The sequence below is a fragment of the Actinia tenebrosa genome, unplaced genomic scaffold, assembly GCF_029948245.1.
Source record: "Actinia tenebrosa isolate PJP-AT-01 unplaced genomic scaffold, QUT_ActTen_1.0 PGA_scaffold10__47_contigs__length_13832649, whole genome shotgun sequence".
NCBI lineage: Eukaryota > Metazoa > Cnidaria > Anthozoa > Actiniaria > Actiniidae > Actinia > Actinia tenebrosa.
The window spans coordinates 9,248,968-9,267,126 of NW_028292570.1; the positions used below are offsets into that span (position 1 = coordinate 9,248,968).

General features: G+C 37.1%; 2 protein-coding genes across 7 annotated transcripts in view; both read right to left on the reverse strand.

The window, feature by feature from the left end:
* Positions 1–1,431: 1,431 nt before the first annotated feature.
* On the reverse strand, positions 1,432–12,432 carry LOC116303748 (uncharacterized). 5 transcript variants are annotated; one of them, XM_031713339.2, is made up of 8 exons: positions 12,036–12,432; positions 10,217–10,498; positions 9,206–9,544; positions 6,180–7,976; positions 5,095–5,280; positions 4,351–4,602; positions 3,523–3,887; positions 1,432–2,288 (listed from the first exon to the last, which is right to left on the reverse strand). In XM_031713339.2, the coding sequence occupies exons 2-7, from the start codon at positions 10,419–10,421 to the stop codon at positions 3,550–3,552; spliced, it is 3,117 nt and encodes a 1,038-aa protein (XP_031569199.1). In that variant the 5' UTR covers positions 10,422–10,498; positions 12,036–12,432; the 3' UTR covers positions 1,432–2,288; positions 3,523–3,549. The 5 variants fall into 5 exon arrangements, with proteins under 5 accessions (XP_031569199.1, XP_031569197.1, XP_031569196.1 ...); XM_031713337.2 differs by having other exon boundaries at positions 1,432–3,887; positions 12,032–12,432; XM_031713336.2 differs by having other exon boundaries at positions 1,432–3,887; positions 12,036–12,431.
* Positions 12,433–13,222: 790 nt separating this feature from the next.
* LOC116303751 (uncharacterized) overlaps positions 13,223–18,159 on the reverse strand; it is a 30,086-nt gene continuing 25,149 nt past the window's right edge. For both annotated transcript variants that reach the window (XM_089026845.1, XM_089026846.1), the window contains exons 8-9: positions 17,533–17,716; positions 13,223–16,709 (exon numbers count right to left, since the gene is read on the reverse strand). In XM_089026845.1, the coding sequence (XP_088882971.1) occupies positions 16,582–16,709; positions 17,533–17,716 (312 nt within the window). In that variant the 3' untranslated portion in view covers positions 13,223–16,581. The remainder of the gene's footprint in view (positions 16,710–17,532; positions 17,717–18,159) is intronic.

The following is an 18,159-nucleotide window of genomic DNA, read 5'->3' on the forward strand; positions in this document are numbered from 1 at the left end:
TTGGTTTTCACTGCTATGAGTCAAAAAATGTAAAAAGTGCCAACTGATTACTTTTGATTGATTGCAGCGAAAAACCAAATTCCAGTCTAAGTAGCTCACAGCTACCAAGTTTGTGTTAAAAGCTGTGGCAAAAACTGCTGTTGCACCAAGTGCAATATGTTTATGTTAGTATTATTACATGATTTACAGACAGTGTTCAAGATAGGAATTTGGAATACACAGCACATCCCATTACTAAATCTGAATTAAATTGTCTCTTATAAAAAGTATAGACCAAAAGCAGACATATAATCAGAACTTCATTTTTGATGTTAAACATTTATCAGTTTATTTATTCAAGTGGACTTGGAATATATCTTATATAATTTATATAGTGTGAATATCAATGGAAGATCAATTAATTTCTCATAAAGCTAGCCTCAGATTGGATTGCTATCTAAAGCAAAATGTTTTTTGAAATATTTATAATAATCTTAAGTTGTATTTTATGATATTATACTTTAAGACAGCTGTCCTCCAACTGTTAATGAATTAAGTGAAACCTGCATTTGAAATACTTAAAAAACTTGAGAAATGAATTCTTAAGAATGTAAAAATCTAGAAGCTCATATGCTATTTTGAGGTATTTCTCGTGACGTCATCCTGGTGTAGAGAAATCTTTTCTTAATCTTAAGAAAGAGTTGATATTCAAAGTTTTCATACAGATATTAAAAAACTGCAAAGTTCTGTGAAGAGACACCTTGCACAAAATAATCCTTAACCATTTTATAAGAGTAGTATAAAGTGACTGCTTATGGCTCAAATACGCCGCTAGTAAAGTTTCATATTGTTAACCATAGATAACATTTTTCTTTTCTGCTATATGATGAAAATGTTTTATTAAAGCTTTGGTTTATTCCAACAATGTTTATATCTTCCATGTATTTAAATGTATAATATTGTATAACATCAAAATATACAATACTATTCTAGTTTTTATTGCTGGGGTACAATCTTTTTTAGCAGTCTTGAGTAGTCCAAGCTGGACTCAAACATTCTATTATGTGAAGTATAGTTTTTTGAGTCACACCCCTTTTTTTAGGTGCCGGTTGCTCGTTCCACCAGCCCCCCACCCCCTCTGCAAAACCCAACACACAAAATTCCAGTTCAATTCACCATTTTCCATAGCCTGATGACGTCCTCACTTAGATTTACAGTGCAATTACTGTAACCGGGGCCACTTAGACCAGTCAGACAAGAGAACCAATTAAAATGTAGAATGAAAACAATACATTCAATATTGGGTAGTTAAGAGCCAATCAGAAACCTAGACTGCATATACACAATGGATCGATCCCTTCCACCCAGCCCACACAGTGAGAACAGTCCTAGCTATGCTCTTGTTATTCGTTCTATTGCACCAAATTAACGAGTTGAATGAGAACATCGTAATTTATAATATACAACTGTTTATTGCACAACACTTTTGAAATGTTAGTTTTTACATGGGGCATGATGGCAGAGCAGATTTCCTATAAGTTGGGTCTCAACCCTTAAATGGATTCCTCTATCAAGCTCACTGTGATTGGATACATGTGAACTGTTATGGTTTTTGATTGGTTTTAAGAAGAAACCATTCAAGAGATTTTGTACTCACAAGAAATCTGCTTTACAGTGCAGCATAGAATGAAGGCATTCAACCCGTGAAATAAAAAATGCAAGTCAGCAAGTAATAGCCAAATAGACACCAATGATAACAATGGAATTCAAGGGTCTACTTGATTGTCAATTTTCACAGGTTTAGTGACTTCAATCTGTAACTACCAAAATATATATTTACATATAAGTTTCATTTTGTGTTTCAAATTTTTCTCAAATTTTCCTGGTGCTTGCTAAGCGAAACCTGCATAAATTCTAAATTATGTTACGATCTGAATATTTTTTATATTATGAGCTGTGTGATGCTTGCTTGCGACATGAAAAATGAATATGTCAATGCATGAAATACAATTTCATTGTGTCAATTCACAGGACCAGCCGGCCTTTACACTTTTAAGGCAACCAGCGCCTTTAATATGTACATTTCAGTTTAACTACTACTACATACTGATAGGTATTAACACAACAAGCATTTTTTCCTTAGCAATTTTAAATATTCATAAGACTCAATGTGGCTGTTTATTTTTGAAATGTTTCTTGTTTTATAAAAAGGTTCTGGTCTTATATTGACTATTTTCACTCACATGACAAGACAGCCATATTGGTGTACCAAACAAAACAATAGAAACCTTCAATATTCTGTTAAATACCTGAGGATAGAAAATGTATTGTTTAGGTAAAACAACAATTTGGCGGCTATTACATCAAGTGAAAAGGCTCTATAAGAAATCAAATCAACAATAAGTTCGTTTATACAGTTCCATTCAGTGACCACGAATAAGTTCCTAGCCGAGGCTGGAGTTACCGCACGTAATAAACTGTAGTTTTGGTATGTGCAGAAACTCCAGCCTCGGCTAGGAACTATTGGTTGTGGTCACTGAACGGAAATGTAAAAAGGAGTATTGCTGGTTTACTTGTGTAGGACCCTTGATAGGCTGGAGTACCTGTGTTGAACACATGACAGCCTGGGTACCTTCAATCACTATTTTCCATACATAATGTTTCACTAGTTGAACACAAATTAACGGCTGCAAGGTAAAAATTTGAACAAATTTTTGAAACTACCTTGCATCCTCTATTTAATGCTTTGTGTACGACAAGTGAACCGATGTATGGATGGTGGTGAATGACAAGTTAGAACACAAGAAACCTACACAATGAGAGTCGGAGAAAAAAGTGCTTTGTACAATTCATGCCTTTCAAAACAATAAACTAATTGACCAGTAAATCGATTACTCTATTATTAATTGGCAATGAACTGGGGTAAGAAAAGCACCAGATTGTTAATCCTAGCAAGATGACTTTTAAAGTATGAATAATGCTAACAGGAAAAGTCAAAAACATCCTTAATTATTTACAGAATGAGTTCAAAACTAAGTTTCAGGTTAGTTTCAGTGTTAATTAAAGCATGATTACACAGAGCAATCTCTGCAACTTGTCTCACAACAACGTTGCAAGACAAGTTGCAAGAGTGTTTACAAAGTGCAACGGAGACAGATCGTTGCCAAAAGTAGAAACAAATTCTACTTTTTGCAAAATTATTGCTGCAAATTTGTTTCAAATTGCATTGTAGGCTACATGCTGCATTGCTCCATGCAACTCAATGTCTCACAAGAGCGTTACGAGACAAGTTGCCATGAAAATTGCTCTGTGTAACTGAGCCTTTAGGGATTATATTTGCACACACAATGCTAATGCAATAATATTGCTAAGATATCATTTGTGCCTTATTCTGCACCTGACAATATCACAACTGCATTAAAATGACACAGCCATCTTGAAAATAAAGGGCTTTAAAATTTCAAACTATCACTGCTTACAGTTCCATTCTCCAATACCATATAAAAACTGCTTTTCAGTCAAAAACAACCCATATTGTTATACCTTCTGATCATTTTACAGAGTTAGAAGCTATTCTCCCGCTTGTAACATAACAGCATCACAGTGTACTCTCATGTGTTCCTTTAGATGAGCAGCGATGCAAAACTCCTTGCTACAAGTTACACACTTGTACGGCTTATTCCCTGTGTGGATATTCATGTGCTCCCTCAGTTCATTTTCACCAGTAAATGTCAATGAACAGATGGTACAGTTTAGCATGTCCTTGGTTGGTGGAAGTGATTGGCCTTTAATTTCTTGTCGGTGCATTTCGCAATGAGCATGAAAAGCCTCTACTTTAGTTCTTGAGAAGGTCTTGAAACAGAAGTTACATCTTAAGAGTGGCCTGGCTGCTTGCCGATTTGTTGTTCCTGAAACAACCATAATAAGTCAAGGCTCAAAATTAGACCCAATTTTCTTGGACATCTGATATTTTATAATACTTATTAATCAATATGATAAATTTTGAAAGCTTTGGTCAGACTGCAATCAGGGATTACAATGAAGTGCAAAAATCATTTTTTGATTTTAAGCAAAAAAAAACAACCACAAAAGCTGAACAGAATGAACCCTCATAAACCCTTACAACTGCAGACAAGGTGCATGACAACATACAAAACATGACCACATTTAATGTTCGCATACTCCTACTGCCTTTCCGCTGTCAAAAGAGCATTTACACACCTTTTTCAGTAAAACCAACACATGTTGATGCAAAGCTGGCTGGTTTTACTAAAGAAGAAGAAGTATGCAAATATATTAAAAGTGGTGATACTCTTTTGCTGCGCATTGTGCTGTAAATTTACCATTAGAATCTCAAATACTATAACCTACCTGTATGTAAAGTCTGATGTTGTTGAAGAGCACCAATATGCTCAAACTCCTGTCCACAATAATCACAAGAAAATGTTCCTTCTGCTTGATGACTAAGTTTGTGCTTCCTGAGAGCATCCGCTCGCCGAAATTCCATGTTGCAATCTTCGCATTTGAACTGATTGGCACCAGTATGTAGATTAATGTGCTTCTTGAGGTCGCTGGATTGTTTGAAAGCCCGAGAACAGATGTGACATTTGAAAGGACGCTCACCTGATAAAAAAAAAAAGAAATTCACATTACTCTTGGCCAGTAGGTTTTGAAGTTCATTCATTTTTTCAAAAAGAGCTTTGTGAAAAAATGAAAAGATGAAAAAATGTGAATTAGAAGGGAATAATGGAAAACAACTTTGATTAAATTACCGGCGTTTGCATTGCTACGCGGCCACCCCAGACAAAAATCGGGACGTGCACTTTGCAATAGACTGCCGTCAATCAAACAAGTTGACGTCATTTACACCCGTTTGGATCGGCCCGGATAGGCCCGGTGAGTGTGGCTCATAATACTCGTAAACAATTGACCGAAGTTTTGGCACCTTTTGAATCACACACACGCGTAGGTAGCGTGTAGGTAGCATTTAATAATAGTGGTTTTCCATTATTCCCTTCTAATTCACATTTTTTTCATCCACTTCCTTCCCCATTCTTCCCATTTACCCCATCAAATTTCTTTCCCATCTTTCCTATTTTCATCAGGTTTTCTTACCTGTATGAATGCGCACATGATCCCTGAGATGACTACGAGTCCTGAACATTTTCTGACATGTTTCACACTCAAACTTAAATCTTTTGTTTCCTTGGTGGATAACAGAGTGTTGTTTGAGAAGACTTGCTCGTGAAAAGCTCTTGCTGCACACAGTACACTTGTATGGTTTATCATAGTCCATGACTGCTTTAAAAAAATATAAAACTAGACTGAGAACCCAGAGTTGAGAGGCGAGCTTTTGAAAGATTACAGCAGACAACTGAATTTATTTCAAGTTAAAGTGAAAGCTCTTCAAGAGAAACTCTTTAGATTTACTACCATTGTCGTTGAAGTGCAACCTTGATGTCTCGTTTGCAGCTACCATTTTGAGGGCAAAGAACTGAACTTATTGAGGGAGATTTTAGAGTATCAGAGGATGTAAAATCTTTAACTCAGTCAAAAATGTCTCTCAAGATCTATTTTTTTAAATTTCAGTTCTTTGATTGGCGGCTGTTGAATTGCTTAGTGAAAGCAAATGAGATATCAAGCTTTGCAAACTCTGTGTATAGGAGCTGCACGCTGAAATTTGGTTTTTCACTGCTGTCAATCAAACCTAATCAGTCGGTACCTTTCATATTTTTGACTGTGTAAATTTGAAAATGGAAGTAAAAAACATCTCGTTTGCTCACAGACCCCTTTTAAAATTATCTCTAAAATTATCAAGGCTACCTGCGTAAAAAAACACACCTTTTCTAAATTAAATTGAATTGGTGGCATTTTATTCGTATTTTTCGGTTAACCTCACATTGTGTAGTTCCAGAAATTATCCATACCCCCCTCTCCCCACGCAAGCCCAAGGAGGAATTTCTTGTCCCTCTACCTTTCCCTACCCCCAGAAATTTCAATTTTCTTCTAGAAAAACTCTGTAATTTTGTTCTTTCTCTGGCCCCCCCCCTAACCCCAGGAAATTCAAAATTTCTCTGTGGGGGGTGGGGGGGGGGGGGGGAAGAATAATTGGATAATTTCTGGACCAACACAGATCCAGGATAATAATTTTATTTTGATTATATGATAAAGCAATATTTAGAAAGGTTCTCAGACTTTACCTTTAACCTTCTTTTCTTCTGGTTTAGGGGCAATATTAACAAATCTCAATTTTGCATCCTGCTCTTCGTCATCGTGGTCTTTCTCTCCTTCATTCTTTACAAGCGTCTTACTTGACAACAAATGATTTTCAAACAGAGGGGAATCCTGACTAGCTTGTTCATTTTCAGGGTCATTCCTTATCAGGTGTATGTCTGGCTCTGCTGTAGGTTCTGTCTTAATATTTTCAACCTCAATCACTTTTTCCAAAGGGTACCTCTCTGTTTTAAGGTAAGGTGAGCCCTTGATAACATCATCTGTAGTACTAGCATCAATGCATTCATACCTTCTCTTCTGTAAAATAGTGAGTCTATCGTGTCCAGTCCAGTTTGTTCTGTTGTTTTTGTCCAGCTGGTGTTCAGAAGGTAAGTCTTTGTTAAAAAATCCAAAAGGTTTTTTTGAAACTTCATGAAAATGTTCACCTATTGTCCTATCATCTGCTGGAATAAAAGGTTCATTAAAACCACTTAGAAACTGAGGATGGCTTGATCCATGATAAACAAACCTAACGTCTTCAGCAACAGTTTTCCCACTGTCTTCGCATATTGGTGACTTCTTAGGGCTACTGTTTCTTGGATCTGACCTTTCATCAGAATTATTATTGTTGGATGATTCTTCTTTGGTTTCATTGATTTCTTTTCCTTGGTCATTTTTACCTGATGAAGCAGAACTCGAATGGTAGTGAATGACAGACACCCTATGGCACTGTGGTTGGCTATGTTCCATAGTCAATGACGCCAGTGTATCACATGCATCATTAGAACTCCTTGCAGCTTCAACAGAGGATGTACTCAACTCCTTCTTAGGAGATCGTGGATGCATTGCTAGTGGAACAGGTGACATACCTCTCTTGCTGATGTCATTGATGTCCCTTCTCTGTGGTGAATATTGACCTCTGACGACAGAACTGATGCTCCTGTCTGGGTTTGGAACCCAATACATTTGACTTGCATAACCTGACTCCCTAAAGTTATTTCTTAACGCATTGTGACCATCGATATCATTTATTAATACTTTCTCCTTATCGTGAAACTTCCTTCTCGCCCAAAGAGGACTACCACTTTCAGGGGAAGCATCTTGATGAGATGGTTCTGTAAAATGCTTTAAATCTACTTGTCTTGGCTCTGGTACTCTCACTGGATCACTAACTACAGGTAAACATTTGGAATGTTCACCCTTGTCGTTGTGTGTTTGTTTTTCTCCGCCAACCAGATTACTTGACCAGCCAGCTGAACGTTGAGCTGCCATGGATGCCATGAACTCTGCCAAAGCAATATTCTCCCTTGACCTTGACAAACAGTTGTTGACGTGATCTCTGGTTCTTTCTGAATGTGCTTTTGGAGGAGACATCATTTGCCATGGCTCTTTAGGAAGCTTGGTCTCTCTGTCTTCTTGCCTGCGTAATTGTGGCACTTCCTTGAGATGCTCACTAGGAGGAATAGGGTGCAAGCTACGACCAAGAACTTCACTTGTCTCAACACCACCTTTGTCTGCTATCTTCTGCACCTTTGACATTGGATGAAGCTCTTTGTGCTTGTTAAAGTCCTCCTCTGTTGTAAACAGTGCACTGCAAGTTACACACTTAAAGAATTTGTGAACAGAATTGATATGTCCTCGGCAATGATGTGAGCGCGTGAAGGCAGATGGGCAGAGAGGGCATTTATAGGGCTTGTCCAGGGTATGGGTACGGCGATGCTTCTTTAGATCACTAGACTGCTTGAAGCCCTTCTGACAAATATCACAGATATATGGGCGTTCGCCTGCAAACAGGTGCAATCAAATCATTCAATTAATTTCTCTTGAAAAATATATAGTTTATCTAATTGTCTAGAACAATTCCCAGTAGATACTTATGAAATTTTATCAATAAATCTAATTGTTTTAAAAAGAATAAGAAATTGCTTTAAATTAATGTAATTTTGGACTTGAATATCACTGGTCACTTGACCAATCACAGTACATGAAACTCTATATTCAAGACTAAAATTCTATTAAATACAATTAAGGAGTGGTTGGAGTAAGTGTTTACAATTTCCAGCTGTGAGCAAGCCATGTATATCAGAGTCAAATCATTTAATGTTACTTATCAAATGTCTGGAAGTATAATTTCAGAAAAATCCTTGTTGAAGTCAAATGTAACTTACATAGAGCAAATTTCCATTCTATTTATAAACTTCTGCAAAGTTGAAGATTTATTATGCATTTTGTCAAAATTGAAATTCTTCACGAGCATGATGATACCAGAAGTACAATGTAAATAAAATGCAAATCATTCTTCAGTATAATTTCAGTTTTCATGGAGATACAAAATATAGAAATAGAAATAAAAATAAACACCTAATTACAGGAACATTGACACATAATAAAAAACAAATGACAAATTAACAAATGGGATATAATTAGAAATATTTTTAATAGCTTAATTGATAATAAATTTCCCTAGATTGATGATAACTGTTTTAGTATATATACCAATAATAAGGTAATAACAAAAATGTCAGTCTATACCTTTTTCAGTGAAATAAATAGAGGATATTACATGGGCGCGCGGAGATATTAAATTTATCTTCAAGTGTTGAAAAGATCTCTCACGAGTGAGCAGTGAACGAGTGACAGATTTTCAACACGAGCAGATAAATTTCGTATCTCCAAGCATCCATGTAATATTGTTTATTATATATTAATTATCCATAAAATCAACTTAATAAGCTTTTTATTATTAGAAAAAGTTTTTATTTATAAACTAATTGCTTAAATACACATAGTAATGATATTTTCACATGTGAAAATATCAGTTTTTCGAAAAGGAGAAATATGGGTATTTTATGGATAATTACATGATAAATGTTTTCCTCAAAAAATTAAATTCACTATATTAAAAATGTATAAATAGCTCCTTCAATCAAATTTAAATCTATTTAATGATAATGATAAAAAATTATAGAAATTGTTATAAAGTAGCATTTTTTCACTGTTCAATAGCACTTACCTGTATGCACACGAATATGATCCTTTAAATGAGAAGACACCCTGAACCTCTTGCCGCATGTTTCACACTCGTATGGCTTCTCACCAGAGTGCAGCCTGAGATGGATGTTGCGGCTACTAGGATGGCTGAAAAGCTTGTTGCAAATATTACACTTATAATACTTTTGGTCTCCATGAAGAACTCGGCAATGTTGTCTCAATGCAGCCATACCATCAAATTCCTCATTACATCGTTCACACTTGGAGACACGGAGCTTTTTTGATAGTATGTTCTCTCCATTTGGACATACATGTTGAATGGGAGATTTACATGTAGACAAGACACGACTGCATTGAGTATCTAATTTAAAAACAAAACAATTAAGGTTATTAAGAATTAAGGATTGGTTCATGCCCTGAATCACGTATATCTAAAACCATTATGTAAATTATGCATAATTATTGCACAGCAAAATATAAAAATAAATTTTTAAATCCCTGGAAAATAATTTACGATTAGCATCAGAAACTATTGACTATAGATAGACCATTAGTGGTTTCACGTGCTAAAGTTACACTAACAATAATATTACTAGTCAAATCCATTTTGTGGTCTATCATGAATGCTGGGTTCTGAATGGATGAGCTACTACTAATAGGCTATAAGCAAACCATTATAAGTTATATCCTTTAAGTAATGAAAAGTGCCAGCTTCGAAAACCAAAATAATGCAACTTAACTTTAATTCAAAACCTGTTTGCATTTGACCGACTAATTAGATTTGACTAAGACTCTCACCGTCATGGCCTACGAGTCAATAGACCATTCGCCCTCAAGGACATATTGCTGAATAGTCATAACTCGTAAAGCATTGTTGAATTTTAAGGAAAAGGTGATATATAAAATAAAGGTATTATCATTATCATCATTGTCATTCTTTATATTATTGAGAATGCATGCAATCACCACTGTACTGACTGTGTATTACCAAAATATTACAGCCACAATAATGAATCATTTTATTATGTCTTACCCCTGATCATTTCAGCCCCACATTGATCATCCTCTCCACCTACAACATCATTTGATATTGACTCTTGATTGATAACATCAACAAATTCATTGCCTGATCCCTCAAGGCCTTCCAGACTATTCTTAGCTTGGTCATCTTCAGAGGTTTCAAAACTGACAGACTTCTTTGGCAGGACTTTGTTTGTTTCATTCAATGGACACATCATTTACAGTTGGTTATTTAAGAGATGGATGCTTGTGATATGGTTTAGAAAGTAATCCACAACAACTTCATTCCTTAATCCTGAAAACAATAAACATTCTTCTTGATTATTATATTTTTACTTATTCACATGTGATGTTTTAGTAATGGGATTCAAAATTAATGGCTAAAAATCTAAAAATCTTTCTCATACTAAAATATCAATAAAAAAAAGCATGGTGCAATGAAATGGTAAGGAAATCCTAACAGTTCAGGATGTACAGTAAAAGGATATTTTCAATAGCTTCATTTTTAGCAGTTTGACAGAACTTTCCTTTCCCACACTGTACTTAACAGACAGACAGACAAACAGAAAGACAGACAAAATATCTTGAAAAATACAAGGAAGCTAGCATTGAACTCCAAATAAAACTTATTTATCATGTTTAATTGCAGAGCCACAATTATCAAGCATAATAAATTAGCTATATTCAGTTATTTCAATATTGATATGATACTACAATCATCCTTTTTGTCTGTTCCTTGTTTAATGTATGTTGCCTGATTTTGAGGAAATGTTGGAAGTTGCTTACTAAACCATTACAAATTCCTTCACTAGGCTGTTATTCTTTATTACCGATGATCCTTTAAGTGAATACCATTGGGTGTATTTTTCCTATGAATGTTATTCCTATTGTTATTTTTGATAATTCTTTGCTCTAAATATTTAAGTATTAGTTCAATATTGAAAGCGTAAAACACTGAAAAACGGATGCGTTAAGAAATATTAAAAAATTCAGTCTATAAGGCTTTTAGAAGCATTAAAATACTCTAAAACACAATTGCATATGACGCCAGTGAAAATGAATATTTGAGAAGATTGGAATTTTAATCCCGTTGAAATCAATCAAAAATACGAGGAATCGGTAACGAAAAACCATGAATTATTTTACTTCATTCTCTAGTCTAAATAAGCCTAATCTGATGTTTTGTGTCCTGTAATATATTGTCAAAATATCTCAGTTAAAATCCGATCCTTACTCTTTCTCTTTTTGATATTTGAACGCAGTGCCAACACGTGCATTTTCCTATCTTGTCATCCATCTTTCACGTGTTAAATCTGATTCTGTTTCTGTCAGACAGAGAAATTTTGTACAAAGTTTGATTAAAGGAATTATGCGAGAAAAGAGACGAAAATATCACGAAATAATCGGAAGTATACGACTGAAGAATCTTGGATAAAAAGTTCCGGTTTTCTAGAGGTCTGTGTCGATAACAAAGTTCAAGAGAACAAACCAACCACGCATGACTGGATCGCGGCTGTGAAAACGTGAGTATTTGCACGTCTTTCTTTCCTGCTCGAAAAACACCAAAAAACACTAACAAACAAACAAACAGTACAATAAACACAAAACACGCAATATTTCCTTGAGTTTTAGCTATACTTTACCAAAGGTAAGTTAAAATTTTGTCTTACCTATATTTTAAGGCTAAAAATAGGCTTTGACATAAAGAGTCGTTACGTATTATTTTGCTTACATTCACGTAGGATTGAAACCGTGCGGTTTGGCACGGTTTTTTCTATTCGGTCCTAAAATACAAACTACAGTGTAAATAATGTACAAAATAGCTTACCTACCATGGAAATATTCTTGGTTTGGGCAGTAGTTTGTTTTCTGAGGAGTGACAGAACTAGAAAAAGCCCCGAGTTCGACCCAATATGACTTTGGGATCCGTCCACGTAAGATGTGAGAAGGAAACGAGGGCGATCAATGATATTCAAACTATTCCACCACGAAAAACCTCCAATTCTCTTCCAAACAGTCCAATCGCAAAATCCACAATCCAAATCTTGTAGAATACGCGCTTTAAGAGCAGAGGGACGAAAGAAAAAGCGAATAAGTTCGTTAGATTGTGGCAAACACACCGACTGTCTGTCTGGAGACTCTGACAGCTGTCCTCGATTTGTCTGATCACGTGGTCAGGGTTTTCACGGAATGGCTAGACTTGTCACGCACAATTTCCACGTAGCTGCGGTGACTATTTCATCTCGTAACAGGCGATCTGGTTATTGGAATGGGAGAGTCAAATTGTTGAAATAAAATCATTTCCTTGTATCTCATTACGGGATTCAGCTTCGTAAAAATCCGTTTTAGACACCGCTTAGATTCGTTGATTCGTGCTAATAGGGGAAGGATGACGTCATGGCATGTAGCTGGAATAATAATTCGTGACGAAATATAAATGCACGCGAAATCGTTTGATATTTCATAATGATTTAGGTATCTTAACGAAGTAAAAATAAGAAAATAAAAAAGAGAAAATAGAAAACGTAGAAACGAACCGAAAAACGCTCTTGATAGATCGATATTTTAGATATTTTTTATTTTTTATTCTTATTTTATTTTAAAATGGGACCAGCCCTGGGTGAAGAAACGAATCGACGACCGTCAAATATTATACTAGGTGAAAGAACATAAAAAGTTTTCGTGAAAAGCTATCTAGCTAGGATTTTCCGTAGGAATTCGAGGGGGAGGGGGGGAGGGGACGGCTCTCCCCACTATCTTAAACAAGCCATAAGGGGATCATGGATATCCTTGAGACTATAAGACCCAGGTTCAATCTATTGTGGTTCACATGGCAGATCGAGAAAGCACTGAAAGCACAAATTCGTCCTTATAATTCTCGTGCCTCCTCGTGATTACAGTCGTCTCGTGTGGGAAATGAAGTATAGTAAAAACACCGGAAGTGCTTCAGATTCCACTGACTAAACGTCACCCGGCAGGAGATTGTACAAACAACAATACACAGAAATTTTACAGACTGTACATTTTGGCCCTTATATTTATTGCAGATAGCTAAAATCTTAATCTTTTTCCTTTTTTTTATTTCGTTATGAATATTGTAATTCTAAGAAGTTGGAGCAAATAAACTGTTGCTTTTAAAGTGTTTAGACACACTCTTTTGTTTTGGGCTGCCTGTGTACCTATGCCCATGAGCCTAAGTGGTGGAAGTTTGTCGGTGAACCGGCTCAGTTACCCGGAAAGAGGGGAAAGGGGGGTCTGGCCCGTTTAGGGTAGGGATGTGCCGCTGAGCCCTTTTGAACCCTGACCCTGTTTCAGAGTAAAATCGCTGAAATTCATACCCTGTTCCAGAGTAAAATCGCTGAAAACCAAACCCTGTTGTATAAAAAAACCTGTTCCGGTACTTGCGAAAATAGATACCCTGTTCAAGAGAGAAAGAGAGAGAGAGAGCTAGCGTGCTTTCATATACTCTGTTTCAGCGAGCGAATGCGATATTATATACCCTGAGGGAAGCAAAAGGAGAAAGGGGAAAGAAAACATTTTCCCCAACCCTAGACTCCCTCGGAGCTATTTCTCCTCGCCCAACATTGTTTCAAGTGCCACTACGGTGAAATTAGTTAATCTCTCGATTTTTTACCTCTAAAGTACTTTGCTTTTCTAGCTAGCATTTTTGGCTCTAGAGATATTTAATTTTTTAGAAGCCTGATGACGTCATATTGTCAACTCACAGTTTCCTTAAACATAGATTTCAGTATATGATGGTCCCAATAGACCTCTTCGGCTTGGGGTAATGTTTTCCCATCTCAGACCACGTGTCACTCCCTTGAGAATAAGATTCTTTGTTTGAGCCAGGAGAAAATGAACTAAAAGAAGGAATCCCCGTGTCCCATCATGTGCACACTTTGATGCTATTTTTATAATCATTGATGCTATTTTTAACTCGTTACCATGCCCGCGCGATAATCATGCTTCCCTTTAATGCCTCGTTTTAGAACACGAAAAGCGCCTTATTTCGCTACGTCCATGACAAAAACACAGGTTTTGTTTACTGCAAGACTGAAAGCCGCCTACCCTCAAGAAATCAACCAATCAGGTTCTTCGCTCAAAATATCTCCAAGCTAAAAATAGCATCAAACTGTGCACATGATGGTTACAAGGCTATATAGGTAGGATTCCTTCTCTTAGTTCATATTCTCTTGTTTGAGCTGTGTCCATATTCATGTGTCTTCTCATGTGCAACCAAGCGCAAACCTTAAACAAAGAAATGATACTCTAGGGAATGACGTGATCTGAAATGGGGAAACATTGCGTCAGAGATGAAGAGGTCTATAGGGGTACCCCCTTGTCAGTTAACTGCTAATTTTTTGGCCGAATGTCAATTAACTGTAATAATTTTACAGCGGTGGCCATAATATTAGCCAAAATAATGAAATGTCTGTTGACGGTTAACTACTAATAAGCCTGAAGCGAGATGTCGTTTTACCCCCGTCTCTAGACTCCTTTTCGCACTGCTTTTGTTCTTTAATTATGACTATTGTTCCTGTATTCTCTAAGGAATCAAAAATTTTAATATGAAAGAATTTTAGAAACTATTATGGTATAGAGTCGGGGGTAAAACGTCATCTCGCTTCAGGCTTATTATAGGTTATTCGTCAGTTAACTACTATTTTTTTTGGCCAATTGTCAGCTTACTACAAACCCCATTGGCACCCTGGTATATATGTGAGATTATTTGATGAATGTCATTCAAACTTTGCAGTATGCTTGTTTTCAAAATATCGAACATCAAAATGCACAAACTGTGGTTGCTATGGCAACTCACTGGTGTCCAGGGCCCGGTTGTACGAATGGTGGATAGCATTATCCGACGGATACATCTTATCCAGTGGATAAATTCATTGGATAACAGCATCGACTTATCCACTGGATGAGGATTTATCCGCCGGATAGCGCTATCCACCCTTCGTACAACCGGGCCCATGCCCCTAACAACAATGTTAGCCTTTCCGCGTTGCATGCTTTGTCATTTTTTAACTTGAGCAGAGAAATGCTCGACGACTATAAAATCTGCCATAATGGGCTCGGATGAACACAATAAGTATATAATATATTACGCTAATGGAGCGTTGATAATACAGGGATTATATGTTAACTTTTTTCTGATAAATAACTTTATTCCAATAGGACGTATCCATGATGGCGCCATTTGACTCCCACTACCATAATGCTTCGCGAATTTTCTTTCTCATTTATATTTGTATTCCCTACCTCATGATGGTCAATGACGCCATCATGCAAACGTCCTATTTGATCTTTTAAACTAGTCTCTTCTTCCAAGATTCCAATGTTTGCACCCTAGAAGGTTTCCCGTGTTCCCGTGCATGGTTAATTTGCATTTCTCCTGAAACAAGCAATAAACGTGTCCTAGGAGGGTCCTGAAGGGGTAAAATGGGAGCTAGGATTTCTTTCTTTCTTTTTTTTTTTTTTTTTTTGAGCTGGGAGAATGGGATTGTTTTGTACTGGGAATGGGATTTAAAAACTCCCCAAAAAACAGTAACAAATTGAAAAGGGATTGAGTTTTGAGCTAGGCTGGGAATATGGGATTTGGTCAAAATGGGGGCTGGGAGGACCTTTTCTTAGTGATTTTGCACTTTAAAAATTGTAGTTTTTACTGAACCGCTTAGTTCCTTAAGTTGCAGGTGTATATTGAGTTGAATAAAATTCCAGTGAGGTATTAGTATTGGTCATAGGATAGTTTGTATCCTAGTAATATGCTTACCAAGTACTCATGGAACCAAAAAGCCGGACTAACTTGATTAATTGAATTTGAAAAACGTTGGCTGCTTTATAAAAGGGAGTGCAAGTGCTGAAATGTTTCTATTACTAATAGCAATAGTAATAGTAATATGCTTACCAAGTACTCATGGAACCAAAAAGCCGGACTGACTTGATTGAACTTGAAAAACATTGACTGCTTTATAAAAGGGAGTGCAAGTGTTGAAATGTTTCTATTACTACATATTATATCGTTGAAGTATCGGCCCGCAAAGTTCGCGTTAATCTTGTTCGCCGACTAGCATTTCGACAACTGTCAATCACTCTGCAATCAATAAAAAAAAACAAGATCTCGATGGACGTTTTGGACTGAACTAAAGATTTTAGAGGATAAGAGTATTAAAATCTTCGCTTTAGTCTAACATCACTCTCAAGGTATTGTTGTTGTTTTTTTATTGCCGCTCTTTGATTGATGCTCGTTGAAATGTCAGTCGGCGAACGAGACATCATTAAACTTCGGGTGTCGCACTTCAATGATAATGGTAGTAACCTAGGTACTCTAATAATTACATAACCAGCAGTAAGTTCATTGAGTTCATTAGTGGATTAGGCATCGTACGCGTCCAAAACCTCCTTCATTTCTTTGACTTCTTGTGCGATATGGTTAAGAGACTGTTGAAGTTGACAAAGTCGAAGCTTGGTAAAAGAACTCTTCTCCATTTCGTGACTAGAAGCTGAAACAGTAAGCAATGGTATAATGTAATGGTATAATGAGCAAAATCTGACAAATAATCCAAGGCTTTTTAAAATACCTACCTTACCCTATCCTATACCCTATACCCTATACCCTATACCCTATACCCTATACCCTATACCCTATACCCTATACCCTATACCCTATACCCTATACCCTATACCCTATACCCTATACCCTATGACCTATACCCTAAACCCTATACCCTATACCTATACCCTATACCTATACCCTATACCCTATGACCTATACCCTAAACCCTATACCCTATACCTATACCCTATACCCTATACCCTATACCCTATACCCTATACCCTATACCCTACCCTACCCTACCCTACCCTACCCTACACTACCCCATCCTATCCCATCCCATCCTATCCTATCCTACCCTACCCTACCCTATTCTACCCTACCCCACCCTACCCTACTCCACCCCACCCTACCCCACCCTTTCCTACCCTACCCTACCCTACCCTACCCCATCCTACCCCACCCCACCCCATCCCATCCCATCCCATCCCATCCCATCCCATCCTATCCCATCCCATCCCATCCCATCCTGTCCTCTCCTATCCTATCACATCCTATCCTATCCCACCTACCCTATAATTATATTCTACCCCACCTCACCCTACCCTACTCTACCTTACCCTACCAATAAATTCCATGCTACTTTATACGCTGCCCTACACCAGTGTCTGTCTGTCTGTCTGTCCCCCTTCTCTCCTCCTATCTCCTCGTATGCATTCTCTGATGCCTTGCTCTGTCTTCTAAAGAAGCAATTGAAACTATTTAATTACCTCCAGCTTTATCAAACTTTGCTTTTTTCTTTTTCCCCTTTACCCAGTTGATAATAGTAATTCCTATATATCCAGACACAGCGAGACTGGCACAGCAAATGCTAAGGATTATTAGGATAGGCTTGGTTTCAGGAGAGTCGATCGAAAGTGGTTGGTCAACCTCTTCTTCGAAACTTGATTCGTACTAAAAAAACACAAAAAAATCGATCAAGCATGGTTAATATAGCTAGATTCGTTAGATACATAGATGCCAGGCAGAGATTGTAATAATCTGACTGGACCCAATTTACGATACGTGCACGTAACGGCTACATGCCGTAAGGAGGCTTTCATTTATTGGCCCATTATGGAGGTGGGGGAGGGGGGGGGGGGGAGGGAAAATTGTAGGGGAGGGGATATGTTATTTTGAGAAAGTGGTTGGGGGGGGGGGGGGGTTATCACATATTAAGGGGGCTTGAGAACTATTGCAGGGTGATGAAAGGGGGTTATGCAATTGTTGCCTCAACCATGGAGGTTGGGGGTGGGGGGGGTGGGGTTATGTTTGTACAGCTTTCCATGTGATTTTGCCACCCCCCCCCCCCCCACCACCATCTCTCCCCTAACACTGACATTGGAATTTTGTGTCAA